The sequence below is a fragment of the Osmerus eperlanus genome, chromosome 6 (assembly GCF_963692335.1).
Source record: "Osmerus eperlanus chromosome 6, fOsmEpe2.1, whole genome shotgun sequence".
NCBI lineage: Eukaryota > Metazoa > Chordata > Actinopteri > Osmeriformes > Osmeridae > Osmerus > Osmerus eperlanus.
This window is the reverse complement of record NC_085023.1, coordinates 5,804,503-5,821,627: the sequence shown is the minus strand read 5'-3', so window position 1 is coordinate 5,821,627 and position 17,125 is coordinate 5,804,503. Positions and strand designations below refer to the sequence as shown.

The window sequence follows — 17,125 nt, the reverse complement described above, 5'->3', positions numbered from 1 at the left end:
TCGCAGATCCCAGGGTGATTGAGAGATCGTGGGAGATGGAGGGTTTGGCCGGGATGATGAGAAGTTCTGTTTTGGTGAGGTTCAGCTGGAGGTGGTGCTTGGTCATCCAGGCGGAGATGTCTGCGAGGCAGGCCTCGATCCTAGGTGAGAGCCCCAGATCAGTCGGGGGGAACGACAGGTACAGCTGGGTGTCGTCAGCGTAGCAGTGGTAGGAGAAGCCATGAGAGGTGATGATTGGTCCAAGTGAGGTGGTGTACAGGGAGAAGACAAGGAGTCCAAGGACAGAGCCCTGTGGGACACCAGTTGAGAGCTCACGGGGGCCTGACACTTTGCCTCCCCAGGAAACCTGGTAGGATCTTCCCGACAGGTAGGATGAGATCCACTGAAGTGCAGTGCCAGTGATGCCCATTTCAGAAAGTCTGGCGAGCAGGATCTGATGTTTAACCACATCAAATGCTGCAGAAGGGTCCACAGAATGATGACGGATGACCGCGAAGCCGCTCCGGCAGACTGGAGGGCAGTGGTGGCTGATAGGAGGGCAGTTTCTGTGGAGTGGCCAGTCTTGAAGCCCGATTGGTTGGGGTCAAGCAGGTTGTTCTGAGAGAGAAAGTTTGACAGTTGGTTAGATACAGCACGTTCAATTGTTTTAGAAAAGCAGGGTAGCAGTGATACCGGTCTGTAGTTCTGGAGGACGGCTGGGTTAAGGGAGGGTTTTTTTGAGTAGAGGGCTTACTCTGGCCTGTTTGAAGGCAGAGGGGAAAGTGCCGGAAATAAGAGAAGAGTTAAGGACATGGAGAATATAAGTTATGATGGAGGGTAAGATGGTTTGAAAGAGAGGGGAGGGGACTGGTTCAGGGGGACAGGAGGTGGGGCGATGAGAAAGAATGAGGTCAGAGATCTCTGCCTCGGAAAGGGGAGAGAAAGAGTTTAAACATTTAGTTGAGTCAGTCATAGAGGGTGAGTGGGTAGGAACGTTGGCCACAGGGAACTGGCTGCTAATGGCAGCGACTTTTTCCTCAAAAAAGGAGGAGAAGTCGTCTGCCGACAGGGAGGAGGGGCGGGCGGGGGAGGTGAGTTAAGAAGGGTGGAGAAGGTAGAGAAAAGTTTGTGAGGATTTGAGGCAGAGTTAATTTTGTTCAGGAAGTAGTGGGTTTTAGCACCAGTTATGTGAGCAGAGAAGGATTTAAAGAGGGAGTGATACTTATCAAGGTCCAGACCGTCTTTGGACTTGCGCCATCTCCTCTCAGCTGCCCGAAGGGTGGACCGTTCTTCACAAATAACATCCATGAGCAATGGGCAGGAGGGAGAAGATCGTGCAGGCCTGGTTGACAGGGGACAGAGTGTCAAGTAATCCAGTTAATATGGATAACAGGGTGTTGGTGGCAGTGTCAGTGGGGTGGGACGTGAACTCGTCAATGGGAGGATGTTATAATGGAGGAGAAGTGGGAGGGGATAGGGAGCGGAGGTTGCGACGGAAAGTTACGAGGGGAGGGGAGGTAGGAGGAGTTGGAGGGAGAGAGACAGATAATTGGATAAAGAAGTGATCAGAAATGTGCAGTGGGGTTACAGATGTTAAGTCAGTGATACAGTTACGTGTCAGGATGAGGTCGAGCTGTTTTCCTGCCTTGTGGGTCCCCGGTGTGTTCAGCAGCATCAGGTCGAAAGAAGTCAGGAGAGACATGAAGTCGACGGCCTGCGTTCCTTTGAGGTGGATGTTGAAGTCCCCAAGGATTATCCGCGGGGTTCCATTATCCGGGAGGACGCTGAGGAGCATGTCCAGCTCTTCCACAAAGTTGGCAAGCGGTCCAGGTGGGCGATAGAGGACAACTAAGATTGCTTTGATAGGATCAGTTAGCATCACATAGTGGTGTTCAAATGATTTGGCGGTGACAGAGAGTGGGGTGGATGTGTATTTAATATGTAGGGAAAGAAGCAAACCTGTCCCACCACCTCGCCCAGTTGAGCGGGGTGAGTGAGAGAACGAGTGGTTGACGGAGAGAGCAGCTGGAGTTGCTGCTCTGGGCGAATCCATGTCTCTGTCAGCGCAAGGGCATGAAGAGAAGCATGGGATGCGAACGCCGGGGTGAAGTCTGCCTTGTTCACAGCAGACTGGCAGTTCCAGAGCCCTATAGAAAGAGAGAGGGCAGGTGGAGAAGATCTGGATAGGTAGTGAAGGTTACAAGTGGACCTATGGGCATATGTTGGGCATATGTGAAGCCCTCTGTGACATGCTTGCGTGTAAAAAGGGCTATACAAATACATTTGATTTGATTTGGACCGTATATACTTTGTGACATATGTATGTCTGCGAGTGGTGTAATGGACGGGAATGCTGAAGAAACACATGCTAGCTATGAATATGTTCTAGGTAGAATAGAATAAAAGTATATTTTAGAATTTACTTTTTAAATTGTTTAATTTTTTAGTTTGTTAGTTCCTAGGATTAGTTATACTACTGTACTTTTATACTTTTTGATTGTAGATCCGTGTATGTTTATTGTTTGCACCTTCTGGCCACAGTAAACTATGTGTTTGTGTAAACCTACATGGCGAATAAAACCAAATTCTGATTCTGAACATTTGATGGATTGACCGAGGTTCCTCTTATTGACACACAAAACAACAACCTTTCACAAACATTGCTTTAGCCAGTTACGGGACCAAAAAGCTAGATATTCAATGGTGCATCAATGACACACACAGTGAATTGTAATTCCACAGAATTTCATTTAAATTGGTTGGTTCTCACTAAACCGTGGAATATGTAAAATGTTAGTAAATATAGATATTGTTGCAGATCCGTGTAAAGACAAAGTATCCTGCCTCCACAATTGCAAGTCCCCTTTCCACCATTGTTGCTGTTCCTGTGTAGCTAACTACAGGACTTCCCTTCACTGATTATCAAACAGTAATTTAGCTTGAAATGTTCATCCCTACTGCATTTCCCAAACAGTTGGCAGCAGTAGCAAGGCAAGTTTATTTGTATAGCACATTTCAACAACAAGGCAATTCAAAGTGCTTCACATAAAACCACTAAAAGCATCAAAACATAATGCAAAAGAAAACAAGATTTAAGAACATTCAATAAAACATTCAAAATAGTCAAAAAGCAAGTAATAAAAATAAAAGTTGCAGTGAAGTTTTTTTTTTTAAATGCAGAAGTGAGATGCAGAAATTGATATCCTTGAATCTGGTTCAATTAAAAGCAACAGCAAACAGTAAAGTCTTCAATCTGGATTTAAAGGACCTGAGGGTCTCAGCAGACCTGCATCTTTCAGGTACCTTGTTCCAGGTATGTGGTGCAGAAAAACTGAACGCTCCTTCTCCATGTTTAGTTCTGACTCTTGGAACACAAAGTAGACCAGTCCCAGATGACCTGAGGGGTCGGGAAGGTTCATAAAGTAGCATCAGATCACAAATGTATTTAGGCCCTAAACCATTCAGTGCCTTATAAACCAGCAGCAGGATTTTGAAGTCAATTCTTTGTTGGACAGGAAGCCAATGCAAAGACCTCAGAACTGGAGTGGTGATCCACTTTCTTGGTCTTAGTGAGGACTCGAGCTGCAGCGTTCTGAATCAGCTGCAGCTTTCTGATTGACTTTTTACAGAGACATGTGAACACACCGTTACAGTAGTCGAGTCTACTGAAGATAAATGCATGGACAAGTTTCTCCAAATCCTGTTGAGACATAAGTCCCTGCCTCCTGACTGTGAATCAGCTTAATGTGTAGCTTTAGCTTTACTGTCGATTGTGCTCATTTCAGGCAAAGCTGTATTGGTCCTCACCCAGCCTTCTTTCTTCATCCAGCCCTTCATCCTTGGACCCTGTTTGTCCACTTAAGCAGGTACAACCAGGCTTGCCATACAGACTTTTTGACATCATGTCACTGTGGAGAAGAAGTTTTACTGCAAGTTGTTTTGTACTACAATAGTTTCAATCACAGCTTTAACAAATACCATTGAGTGAATTATGGTTGTAGTATAAATTATTAAACAACAATTACATGTATTTATTCACTAGAAGAGCATAGCTGGAGCAGAGGGAGGACGGGAGAGTGACTATCATCAACAATGAAGAGTTGTAGAAAAGTTTTAAAGCGATACATACAAATCGAGTTCCTCCATCGCCAGAAATCGATCAAATGACGATTATGAGCCTGTTTTAGCTATCTAGTCTGAAGTGTCTCAGCCAGGTGCTTATCAGATGTCAAATATATAATAATATGAACAAGGACGTCTACATATCTCTGATAAAAGAATAAAACGTAAAATATAAATGTGGACCATAGCCTATTATTTCCTCTCTCTGACTTAAGTTCCCTCCCATTGCAACGCCCTCGAAGTACAGAACTGGCCTCCTTCACGTCCGCTTACTCAAAATAAACATCCCGGCGCTGTGCAAGCAGAACCATTCTCACTACTGTTTTCTACGTAACGGTATCATAATGTCAGGAAGAGGCAAAGGAGGTAAAGGACTCGGAAAAGGAGGCGCCAAGCGTCATCGCAAGGTTCTCCGTGATAACATCCAGGGCATCACCAAGCCCGCCATCCGCCGCCTGGCTCGCCGAGGTGGCGTGAAACGTATTTCAGGCTTGATCTACGAAGAGACACGCGGTGTGCTGAAGGTGTTCTTGGAGAACGTCATCCGTGATGCCGTGACCTACACCGAGCACGCTAAAAGGAAGACCGTGACCGCCATGGACGTGGTCTACGCTCTGAAGCGCCAGGGACGTACTCTGTACGGTTTCGGCGGTTAAATCAACATCAAGTTAACAAATCGAGGTTCAACACAAAGGCTCTTTTAAGGGCCACCCACATGTTATGCATCAGAGACTTTATTTCCATATTCCGGGTGTTGAGTGTCTAAATTGAGTGGAGCCTTGTGAAACGAATTGTATATCATCTATTTATCCTAGGTGAATAAAACTCAATGAACAATACTGAGTTGATGAGTTTACTTTCGTCCCCCAGTTTTAGGCGCATTTGAACTCTGTTTCAATGTCAGTCTAGGCTAGAAAATCAATGTATCGCTAATAAAGCAGCGGTTATAATGACAATTACTGAAAGTTTCGTTCAAATTCTATTTCGGTGGTCATGGCGTATCACAATCATTTGAACCAATGGTATTGTAAAGGGGTTCATTATTCAGGCTTCAACTGTTTGCAGGCTACTTGGGCTATGGCATCTATAAATGAGTTATATTAGCTGAACAGGGCGAGAGAGCGTTTGACCGAGATGTATCGGTCTGTACTTAGCGTGCCTTTAGATATGAGCATCTGCTCAATGAATGCCTTATTAAAACGTGGTGTAGATAACATTGACCAAGCCCTGGATGCATGGGGGTTTCGCGTGGTACTGCAACAAAACGAAGCTTCTGACGTCAATAACCACGTGTTTCTGGTTAAACTAGGCGGTAAACTGCCCAGGGAGTTGGGCTTAACTTCCGAGCTTGATTCTTTGAAGTGTAAAAGGTACATTGAAGTGTAAAAATGTTTCAAATATTTCCTTTAAGTAATCATGACTGTCGGTTTATGATTACTGAAGGGTAAGGGGGTCGGTACATCCCATGCATACGCAGTAGATTTCAGAACAGCTTGCAAAAGTCACTTCTCAGCTGTGTGCAGCGACTAGCAGGAGGCGTGCCTCAAAATTTGCATGTCTCCCGCTACATATACCCGGTAACCTACCCCTCTACTCATCATTCGTTCCTGAGAAGCAACGATATTGACAATGCCTGAGCCAGCAAAGACCGCGCCCAAGAAGGGCTCCAAGAAAGCCGTTTCCAAGACCGCCGTGAAGGGCGGCAAGAAGCGCAGAAAGTCCAGGAAGGAGAGCTACGCCATCTACGTGTACAAGGTACTGAAGCAGGTCCACCCCGACACCGGCATCTCCTCCAAGGCCATGGGAATCATGAACTCATTCGTCAACGATATTTTCGAGCGTATCGCCGGAGAGTCGTCTCGCCTGGCTCATTACAACAAGCGATCAACCATCACTTCCAGGGAGATCCAGACCGCTGTCCGCCTTCTGCTCCCCGGTGAGCTGGCCAAGCACGCCGTGTCCGAGGGCACCAAGGCAGTAACCAAGTACACCAGTTCCAAGTAAACGGGCGTCCCTTCAAATTCACCACAAAGGCTCTTTTAAGAGCCACCCACTTGTGTCTTCAATTGAGAAAAATCCATTGCACTTGTTGAATGTATGGATTGTTTTAATATGAAGAATAAATATCGTTGTGAACCGGGACAAGTTGGTCTACTCTTCTGTTAAGCCAAAGCTGTATTCTTACCTGTCACTACCTTTAAACACCATGTAGTTGCCTACATCAGTTTTTCCAGTGTTATGGTGGATCAGCCCTGAATAGGCTCTGATTGTTGAGTTCACCATGGATAATTTTCCGGTCAGGTTAATGATTCAACGTGTGTCAGTCCATTTAGCAGACGTTTTTACCCAAAGCCACGTACAAATGGAACTTGTGAGTAGTAGGCTTCTGCAGAACCCCAAGTGTATCGTTTTACAGTATTACCGTAGCTAGTCAAGGAACAGGCTGTATTTACTAACCACATCTCAGCTACCAGGCGCGGTGAAAAAACGAGACAAATACCACAGTGAAAACAGTGTTCTCAATAGCTGAAGCACAGCAAAACATCTCGATAACAATGTATGATGAACACATACTATACCACAGTGCAATATACTAACGTCTAGATTCCTCAACAATAATCTTCCAATGGTCTTTACAGTATGTGCCTGTGTAGCCCATGTTATGGAAAAAAATCTTGGGGGAATTAGATATGAATTATCGATATATTTGCATATCACCGATTATTCTTTACACATGTAGGTCAACATATTAATGAGTGCATACTAAACAAAGTTGTTTTTTAATAGTAATCATGTGCCGTTGGCAACACTGTTGTTCATCTCCTGGCAGTGGCTGCAATGTCATTGGGCGCGCGACTTCAGAGTTAGTGGAGAGAGACGAAAATATCTAAAAACAAGTACAACGAAGTTTATGATATGAGTTGAATGTAACCAAGTTATCAAACAGTAGAGTATCAAACTCGAAACCCGAAAGGATGTCAACTTAGATTGGAGCATCAATCGAATAAAGACTTCTGAATTGGATATCCTGGTTGGTTCTAGCTGTTAAAAACTCGTCAAAGGTCAACTCTTCATCTGCAGCATCGTTGCTGTATGGACTTTTAACTCTGATGATAGAATGTGCAGCAGATTCCGAAACACAAACACTTATTCAGCCTAATGAGAGAAATAAAAAGTCCTCAGGATTTATGCATTCCCCATCACCAACAACATGGACATTCACTAAGGAGTCCGGCTCACTGTGCAGGTAGACCAGACACACACTATCCACATAATACAGTCACGCTGTAGGCTACTGTCAGTTGTACAGTAAGACCTGTGTCCTTGTAGAGGAGAACAATCCATTGCACTTGTTTGACTGTATGGCGTGTTTCAACATGAAGCATAAACATATTTGTGAACCGGGACAGGTTTATTCTTCTGTACAGCCCAAAGTGTATATTCTTACCCGTAACCATCTTTAAACATCATATAATTGCTTAAAAAAATCATGATGGTGGATCACGCCTGAGACGTTTTTACCCAAAGCCACGTACAAATGGAACTTGTGAGTAGTAGGCTGCTGCAGAATCCCAAGTGTATCACGGTTTTGCCGTAGCCAGTCAAGGAACAGGCTGTATTTACTCATCTCAGCTACCAGGCGCGGTGAACAAACGGAACAAATACCACAGTGAAAACGATGTCTAAATAGCTCAAGCACCGCAAAACAACATCTCGATAACTATGTATGATGAGCACAAATACTATACTACAGTGCAATACTAACGTCTAGATCCCCCAACAAAATTATTCACATGGTGTTTACAGTATGTGCCTGTGTAGCCCAGGTTATGGGAGACAATCTTGAAGGAATTATCGATTCATATCACCGATAATACTTTCCACTCATGTAATAAGTGAATACTAAACAATGGCGGTTGTTTTATTTAATTATTAGAAATCATGTGCAGTTGGCACCACTGTTGCAGCTGCGTAGTTTGTCTCGTGGCTGCTATGTCATCGGGCGCGCAACTTCAGTGTCAGTCCTGTAGTGGAGAGGCACGAATGGAGAGACGAAAATATCTAAAAACAAGTACAATGAAGTTTATGATTGGAATGTAATGCAACCGAGTTGTCAAAGAGTAGAGTATCAAGCACAAAACCGAAAGGATGTAAACTTGGAGCTAAGATTGGAGCATCAATCGAATAAAGACTTCTGAATAGGATATCCTGGCTGGTTCTAGTTGTTGAAGACTCGTCAAAGGTCAACTCTTAATCACTCTCCTCACCGGCTCGTCATCTGCAGCATAGTTGCTGTCTGGAATTCTAATTTTGCTGACAGAATATGCAGCGGAATCCGAAACACAAACACGTATCCAGCCTAATGAGAGAAACAAAAAAAGTCCTCACGACTTATGCATTCCCCATCACCAACAACATGGACATTCACTAAGGAGTCCGGCTCACTGTGCAGGTAGACCAGACACACACTATCCACATAATACAGTCACGCTGTAGGCTACTGTCAGTTGTACAGTAAGACCTGTGTCCTTGTAGATTAAAAACTATAGGGGAAGGAGAGCGATTGGGAGACCAAGATTTCCCCGACCTCCACCCCCGGTCTTCAGCCACACACTGTGTTTTGTATTCCCCAAAATGCACCCCCTTTAAAGTCCCTGGTACACCAGCTGTGTATTCTAAGCAGTTACGTTTCTCGGCAGATTATTTTTTTCACTGGAAAAGGTTTGCTCGTTGTCAACGCCAGCAATTTTAGACACTATTGGGAGCAAATGGCACAGACAACAAGGTGCGCACAGCTCCCTCAGCAAGGCGAACGGCGATGATTTGAGCCGGCCACAACAAAACACAGAGTGCCTCCGGTCCACATAACGTCTTATTTTTAACGTTAAAAAGGCTGCTCGTGGCCCAATTTACTTTTAGAACGCAGAACAATTCCAACAGTGATTTTTAGCCCGTTGTTCTCCGGGAGAAAACACAAGTGCAAACGGAGAGAAGCCGGGCCGGGGGTTGAGTCTACACAGTTCTCATGTCGTATTTAAACCTAGCCCTCTGATCGCTGAAGCGCTACTCAACAGCAGAGAGCAGCCTCGCACATTCAAATTTCACACGTCCCACGAGCGTTTTAGACATGGCAGAAGTCGCTCCAGCTCCCGCTCCGGCCAAGGCACCCAAGAAGAAGGCGGCAGCCAAGCCCAAGAAAGCTGGACCCAGCGTCGGCGAGCTGATAGTCAAGGCCGTTTCTGCTTCCAAGGAGAGAAGCGGTGTGTCCCTGGCAGCGGTCAAGAAAGCCTTGGCGGCCGGCGGCTACGACGTAGAGAAGAACAACTCCCGCGTCAAGATCGCAGTGAAGAGCCTCGTCACCAAAGGAACCTTGGTCCAGACCAAAGGAACGGGCGCTTCTGGCTCTTTTAAGATCAACAAGGAGACGGATACCAAGGCAAAGAAGCCCGTGAAGAAGGTCGCCGCTGCGAAAGTCAAAAAGGCAGCCGCCAAGAAACCTACAGTTGCTAAAAAGTCGCCCAAGAAGGTCGCTGCGAAGAAGCCCGCGGCTGCCAAGAAGTCACCCAAGAAGGCTAAGAAGCCCGCGGCTGCCAAGAAGGTAACCAAGAGCCCCAAGAAGGTGAAGAAGCCTGCAACACCCAAGAAAACAGTGGCCAAGAGCCCCAAGAAGGCAGCCAAGCCCAAAGCCGCCAAGCCCAAAGCCGCCAAGCCCAAGGCGGCCAAGGCAAAGAAACGATAGTTAATGGAGGTAACTCCAGTTCTATGAGTGGAGCGGAGCCCCATAGGGGAGCTCTGCTCCTATTGGTTTACCCGCTGCCTAGTGCAGCTAATGACTGAAGATCAAAATATACACACACCTGTCACTCACACAGGTGCCCTATATAAGGGGGTGACAGCCGTCACTCATCCTCCCAAAAGTATTAATACAGCCGGGTTGAATAAGTCGAGCTGGGCCTGCAGCCCTATGGGGCTCCGCTCCACTCATAGAACTGGAGTTACCTCCATTAACTATCGTTCTATTTCGTGGAGCTCCGCCCCATAGGGGAGCTCTGCTCCTATTGGTTTAGGCGGAGCGAGCGAGGCCAGATATACCCCCAGCGAGACTAGATCTAAAAGACACATAATCTCACAAGGCACCGAGGACAGACCTGCTGATGTAAATAATACACAGGGTCTGTCCTCCCGGTCAGGCCGCTACTGTGACACAGAGAGCCGTCCAGGGTAAAAACAGGAGAGTTTACTTAAAAACTCATGTTCCTCTCGCCTGCACAACAGCTAAGCTGGAGGGGCAACAGAACACATACAGTATAGACATCTCAACTGAAAATGTCTGACTGTCCCACACTTGGCGATAAACACAACAAACAACTCGCATCTAGGGCCCACAAGAACCTTGCGAGTTGTCATCTCGCTACACCTGATCCACCAGCCATGCTGAGGACAGAATGCGCAAAAGATGAGGAGGAAACGTCCAACAGATAATATCGCACAAATGGTGAAGGCGACGACCAAGACGCTGCTTCACAAATCTCCTCCACTCCTACACCCCTGAGGATGGCGGCTGATGCCGCCACTCCTCGGGTGGAATGAGCCCGAATGCCAGGTGGCACGGGACATCTCATAGACTCGTACGCGAGACCAATAGCCTCGCAGAGCCAGTGAGAGTCAAGTCTCTGTTTGGAGAGTGGCAAGCCAGCTCTCGATCCACCGTAGCAGATCAGTAACTGGGGAGAAGATCTGATGCTTGCTGTGCATTCCAGATAGCGCGAGAGAGCGCGCACTGGGCACAGGCTATGTAAGCGTCTTTCCTCCTCTCCGCTGTGCGGAGGTGGGAAAAAGGCTCTCAGTTCGCAGCTTTGTGCCCTGAACGCTCGGCTAATCACCTTGGGGATAAAAGCCGGGTTAGGACGCAACACCGCTCTTGTTCGATCACCCGAGATGATCAAACAATCCGCGCGTGTTGACAAAGCGCACAAGTCGCTCACTCGCTTAGCCGTAGTCAAAGCGAGAATCAGACTCGTCTTGAGAGAAAGCAGACGTAATGACATATCGTCTATGGGCTCGAAAGGTGGCCCACACAGAGCGTCTAACACCAGAGATAAATCCCATGTAGGTGTTGACGCTCTCGGAGGCGGCCTGAGCCTACACACCCCAGCCAGAAAACGCTTGACCAGCGGGTGGCTGAACAGTGTCGTTTTGGCGAACCCTTCGTGACATGCCGAAACGGCAGCCGCGTAAACACGAACCGTGCTCGCGGCTAAGCCCTCGTCAAACAACGATTGTAAGAAACACAAGAACATTTCGACCGGACATGAGACCGGGTCAAGGTTCTGTTTTCCACACCATTGCATGAAGGCTCGCCAGCGCGACGCGTACCCTCTAGCAGTAGATTGTGCGCGCGCACTCTGAATGGTCTGAATGACAGCATCAGACAGACCCCGGCGCTCTAAGAGTTCCCTCTCAGTAGCCAAGCCATAAGTGGGCCTCCGATCACTGGAGGGCTCTTCACCAGGCCTCCGGCCTGAGAGAGCGCATCCGTCTGATGAGGTATGGGCCAAGGCCCGCCCACCAGCATCCCCATCATCTCCGGGAACCATGGGGCTCCGGGGCGATCGGGGGCTACCAGAATGACCGACAGCCCGTCCGACCTCACCCGAGCCAGCAAGGGGAGGATGGAGGCCAGAGGTGGAAATGCGTATAGCAGACCTCTCGGCCAGGAACGGTGCGCGAATGCATCGACTCCAAGCGGAGGTCTGTCCTGTGCGCGCAGCGAGAACCACAGAAGACACTGTGTGTTGGCTCGTGACGCAAACAGATCCACCTGTGCTCGGCCGAAACGTGCCCAGATCAGAGACACGATGGACGGTTTCAACCTCCATTCGTCCTCTCTCGGGCCGCCTCTTGACATCAGGTCCGCTCCCTCGTTGAGCAGACCTGGAATGTGCAGAGCTCTCAGGGAGCGTAGGTGCGTGAAAGCCCAAGTCCACACTTCCTCCGCTAAGCGGTGAAGTGCTGGAGAGCGCACCCCTCCCTGTCTGTTGATGTAAGACACCGTCACCCTGTTGTCGGATCTGACGAGAACGTTTTGATCCTTCAACACCAGCGCGAAATGGCACAGAGTCAGTCGAACCGCTTCGAGCTCCAGGAGGTTGATGTGACGCGTCTCTGACGGTTCCCATCTTCCTCCTATCGAGCCCGCCTGACATACTCCACCCCACCCGGTCAAGGACGCGTCCGTAAAGACCGGATAGAGAGATGTCACTCTGCCCATGTCGACTCCGCGCGCCATGACGCGCGGGTCTCTCCAATGGTTCAGATCGGTTTTGACTGATCTCGGTATCACTAGCAGTCTGCGGCGGTGTCGCACAGGATCCAACCGCAACTGAGCAAACCATCTCTGCAGCTTGCGCATGTATAACAGGCCTAATGGCACTACTACATGAGCCGCCGCCATCAACCCCAATAGGGACATCGCCGACAGTGCGGTGATTGTGCGTGAGACCCGGAACGCGCGGAGAGCTAATGAAATAGCCTCTCTCCGTGGCGCCGACAGTCTGGCTCTCATCCCAACAGTGTCCAAATGGATACCTAGGTAGGTAAACTGTTGAGCGGGCCATGGAGCGCTCTTCTCCCAGTTGACAGCGAACCCCAACTGGCTGAGCTGACTCACCAGTGAGGTCGCGTCCTGGATAGCTCTGTCCGGAGACTGAACTAGAACTAACAGGTCGTCGAGGTACGCCAGAATGCGTATTCCTGTCCGCCGTAACGGTTCTAGAGCTGCTTCCACGCACTTGGAGAAAGTTCGAGGAGCCAGCGCGTAACCAAACGGCAGGCGCGTGTACTCGTACTTTTTCCCTTCGAAGGCAAAACGCAGAAATCTCCTGTGCTTCAGTTTGATAGGCACATGGAAATACGCGTCCTTCAGATCTATGCTGATCCCAAAGTCGTTCCGCTGTACACAAGTCAGCAAACGCTTTATCGTCAGCATGCGAAAGGGCCGTTTGGCCACACTCTCGTTGAGCACCCTCAGGTCTAGAATCGGCCTCATCCCCCCGTTTTTCTTGGGAACCAAAAAATAAGGGGAGTAGAGACCCGAGTTCTCCTGATCTCTGGGGACCGGGATCACTGTCCCTTTGGTCAGCAAGCTCGCTATCTCCGTCCGGAGAGCGAGTGCTTTCAGCGGGCAGGACAAGCGTGTCTCCCTCACTCCTCTGAAAGGAGGGGGAGTCCGCATGAACTGGATGGCACAACCCTCTCTCAGTATCCTGTCTAGCCAGCTTGGCAGTGAGCATGACTCTCGCCACTCTGCATAACGCAGAGAGAGCGGGCGTGCGTGTAGCTGCGGAGCCGCAGACAGGAAACGGCCGTACTCTTGTCTGACCCCAGCCGCCGCTGTGCACCGAATCGGCGGCACAGCCCAAGGTGGGGTCGACTCGAAAGGGCTGGGGCTGCGCCCCCTGACCAAGAGAGGTCTGAGCTCTGTCTGAGCTATGAGCTCCAAGAGGTCTCACAGTGCGGTCAGAGCTCTGGGCGCACAGCCGCAGTGATGGTTCTTGTAACGTGACAACAGAGTCACACGCTGTGTCAAGGTGCACAGAGACGGGTAGCGGTCTGGCCACACGCTTGCTAGCTGGGCCAGACTCCGCTACGAGTGCAGTGCTTGATGGTTCGGCGTCACTCGTTGAGGACAACTCGCGAACCGAAACCAACTCATTAACCCGCTCGACAACAGTACGAGTGCTCAGCTCTGTACTCGTCGAAGGCGTAAGAGGCACTGAATGGAACACTTGTCTTGGAGGTCCAAGCCTCTTTATTTCATTCAGATAGACCGGGGTGGGGACCGAAGCCTCGGTCCCCGCCGCCAGTCACGCTCTCCTCTTCCTTCCCCCTCCGCCACCACGCCAGCTGGCGTTAGGCAGGCGGCTGTGACCCGCTCTCTCGGGGGGAACAGCCAAGGGTGGAACAGGTGCCGCGGGAGGAGCAGCCTGCGTCGCAGCGGCCGCTCGTGCCACCGGACGGCGAGCTCGTTTCCTCCTGCTTTGCGAGGTACCGGAGGAAACAGAGAATGGAGCAGCGTGAGGTTTCTTCTGCAGGGGCATATGCCCTAGCAGGTGCTTCCTCTCCTCCTCCAGGCGCGAGAAGCGTTCGGAGGCTGACGCCACAGCCGGTCCGAACAGGCCCTCGCTAGCCACGGGAGCGTTGAGTAGGGCGGACTTGTCCGCCTCCCTCATGGCTGTTAGCGACAGCCACAGGTGGCGATGAACCACAACGCTGTTTCCCATCGCCCTGCCAGCGCAAATCGCTGCCCCCTGATTCAGGTGGAGCGTGGCAGATGCCATCCTGGCAACCCACGACGTCTCCTCGGCCGACAGTCCCTCAGGCCTCTCCGTGGAGAGTTTGGAGACCGCCGCCGTCAGAAGGGCGGCGTTCCCAGAGGCAGCCGCTGCCTGCGCACCCCAGACATACGCCTTGTCTGCCAGAGAGGCAGTAAGCTTGTCCCGGGATGATGGCAGGGTCGCCTTCCTCGCCGTCAACTAAGCGCTCGCCCCTGGCACCAGGTAAGCGGCGAGGGACGGTTCCAAGGGTGGGGGACCGGACTTCGCTGCCTCACCCAGCCCGCTCACCCTCGTGAACGGAAGGAGCGCCTTGACCGGGGCGTTAGCCACCGCTGGCGCCTCCCATGAGCCCTGCACATAGTCTGCCAGTCTCGGCATAGTGGGGCATAAGGGCTTCGAGGCCTTACTGCGTTTTGCATGAGGGCCGACATCCCACGGGTCATCTTCCTCCACAGGAGGAGAGGCCGGCAGGGGAACGCCCATGATTTCGGCTGCCTTCGCGATGACAGACAGACGGGAAGTCTGCCCTGCGAGACAGCGCTGAGGAGACGGGAGGGGCGGGAGCCGGCTCTTCGTCATCCTCTGAGGTCGAGGTCAACTCGCGCCCTTTTACCTCAGAGAAGTGCGGGGGGGTTGAACGCAACACGCTTGGGCAGAAAGCCTCCACAGGAGGTTCCCGCCCAGGCGCGTGCACCTCAATAGCCGCCTCGAGGTGGTCCTCAAATTCTGAACTCTCCTCCTCGGAGAGCAGAGACCACATCTTCGAGGGGCTCCTCCACCTGAAAGAAGTCGTGACGCAGCCGCCTCTCCGAGACGGAGAGGCCAGCGCACGACAAGCAGACAGGAGGGTTCACCAAACCGTCCCTGGCATGCCGAGGTCCCAAGCACACGAAACAAAATTCGTGGTGGTCTCCATCGGCCTCCAAGAAACGGCACCGGCATTGGGCTCTTAAAAGAGCCTTGCGCGGAAGCGGTGGAATGGAAACGCTCATTTCAGATATTCTTTAATCTTCAAGCCACTAAATTCGAGCAACCCGTGCTGAATTTTTTGGGAGGATGAGTGACGGCTGTCACCCCCTTATATAGGGCACCTGTGTGAGTGACAGGTGTGTGTATATTTTGATCTTCAGTCATTAGCTGCACTAGGCAGCGGGTAAACCAATAGGAGCAGAGCTCCCCTATGGGGCGGAGCTCCACGAAATAGAACCAGCGCCTAAGAAGAAGTAAACCTTAGTCCGCGTCTGTGACGGTATCACAAAAAGGCTCTTTTAAGAGCCACCCACTTGTCCTGAAATGTGCATGTCCATGTTGTTTGCCCGTGTAGGCTACCAAACAGTTGCATAATGGGTCTTTCATCTCGCTCAGTTAACTTGGAGTCTTTGGAACTTTATGACAGGCCACTTCTGTTGCACCTTAAATTCTCTTGGTCTCAGACATGAGCTAAATCCCGGAGTCGGCCAATATGAAGAGTAGCCAGCCAGTACCAGAGGTAGAAGTGATACTTGTTAGCGTCCGCCACAAAACGATGATAAATAAGATATGGACTAGTTGCAATGACACTTCCCATTTGGGATAATCTACCGAGAAAACCATGACAGATGAAGAACATTAATGATACCGCTAGCTAATTGGAGAAATACACGTTGCATGGGACTTTCATAGGTAAAAGTGCTTCGTGGAACTGTAGAGCTGCATATAAATTGTGCTTCTGCTATTAGCAACCTGCAAATAGTTGTTTGGAATATTATTAAGGATGCAAATCCAATATAAATATATATCTGGTAAAAATGTATGTGGATATATGAAATAGTTCTCACTACACGATTGACGATTGTATAGTGGACTAGGCATTCATTCAGCCATCCATGCAACATTAATGTATTTGGCGCCTTAAACGAGGACCGACTGGATGAACAAAGAGAGGTGATGAGGGTGGGTAGACGAGACGACCAATCGCGCCTTCTGCGGGAGAGAGAATGGCTCCACCCCCGAGTTTGTCGCCACCTACGAATGGATCGAGACCCAACCGAAATTGTGACCAATGAAAGCCGTTTACCATCAGCTAGCCTATAAAGTCTGTATTGCGACAGACGCTTTAAGCTACTCGTTTGAACAGCAATATCACGAAGATGAGCGGAAGAGGCAAAACCGGAGGAAAAGCCAGGGCTAAGGCCAAGACCAGGTCGTCCCGCGCTGGGCTCCAGTTCCCCGTGGGTCGTGTTCACAGGCTTCTCCGCAAGGGCAACTATGCGCAGCGTGTGGGAGCTGGTGCACCCGTCTACCTGGCAGCAGTCCTGGAGTACCTCACCGCTGAGATCCTGGAGTTGGCCGGCAACGCGGCTCGTGACAACAAGAAGACCCGCATCATTCCCCGTCACCTGCAGCTGGCCGTCCGCAACGACGAGGAGCTCAACAAACTCCTCGGTGGCGTTACGATCGCTCAAGGTGGAGTGTTGCCCAACATCCAGGCGGTGCTTCTCCCCAAGAAGACCGAGAAGGCCGTTAAGGCCAAGTAAAGACTAAACCTTGGTTTCACTTTCCCCAAAGGCTCTTTTAAGAGCCACCCACTACACTCTTCAAAAGCGCATTGTTTTTAACTTCTCACTAGATAGTGTTGTATTGGACTCGGTCAATTAAAAGCCGCAATCAATAATAGAATAAGACTATCGCCACGCTGGAACCACTTT

At 49.9% G+C, this 17,125-nt stretch overlaps 4 protein-coding genes across 4 annotated transcripts; all 4 read left to right on the top strand.

Annotated features, from left to right (window-relative positions):
- Positions 1–4,404: 4,404 nt before the first annotated feature.
- LOC134022021 (histone H4) lies at positions 4,405–4,812 on the top strand. Its single transcript, XM_062463183.1, has one exon. The coding sequence runs from the start codon at positions 4,446–4,448 to the stop codon at positions 4,755–4,757; it is 312 nt and encodes a 103-aa protein (XP_062319167.1). The 5' UTR covers positions 4,405–4,445; the 3' UTR covers positions 4,758–4,812.
- An 827-nt stretch (positions 4,813–5,639) lies between these two features.
- LOC134022019 (histone H2B-like) lies at positions 5,640–6,151 on the top strand. The gene has a single exon (XM_062463181.1). The coding sequence runs from the start codon at positions 5,731–5,733 to the stop codon at positions 6,103–6,105; it is 375 nt and encodes a 124-aa protein (XP_062319165.1). The 5' UTR covers positions 5,640–5,730; the 3' UTR covers positions 6,106–6,151.
- A 3,031-nt stretch (positions 6,152–9,182) lies between these two features.
- Positions 9,183–9,841, top strand: LOC134022008 (histone H1-like). Its single transcript, XM_062463170.1, has one exon. It carries the CDS (start codon positions 9,230–9,232, stop codon positions 9,839–9,841), a length of 612 nt encoding a protein of 203 aa, XP_062319154.1. The 5' UTR covers positions 9,183–9,229.
- Positions 9,842–16,548: 6,707 nt separating this feature from the next.
- Positions 16,549–16,997, top strand: LOC134022015 (histone H2A). Its single transcript, XM_062463176.1, has one exon. It carries the CDS (start codon positions 16,568–16,570, stop codon positions 16,952–16,954), a length of 387 nt encoding a protein of 128 aa, XP_062319160.1. The 5' UTR covers positions 16,549–16,567; the 3' UTR covers positions 16,955–16,997.
- The last annotated feature ends 128 nt before the right edge of the window (positions 16,998–17,125 follow it).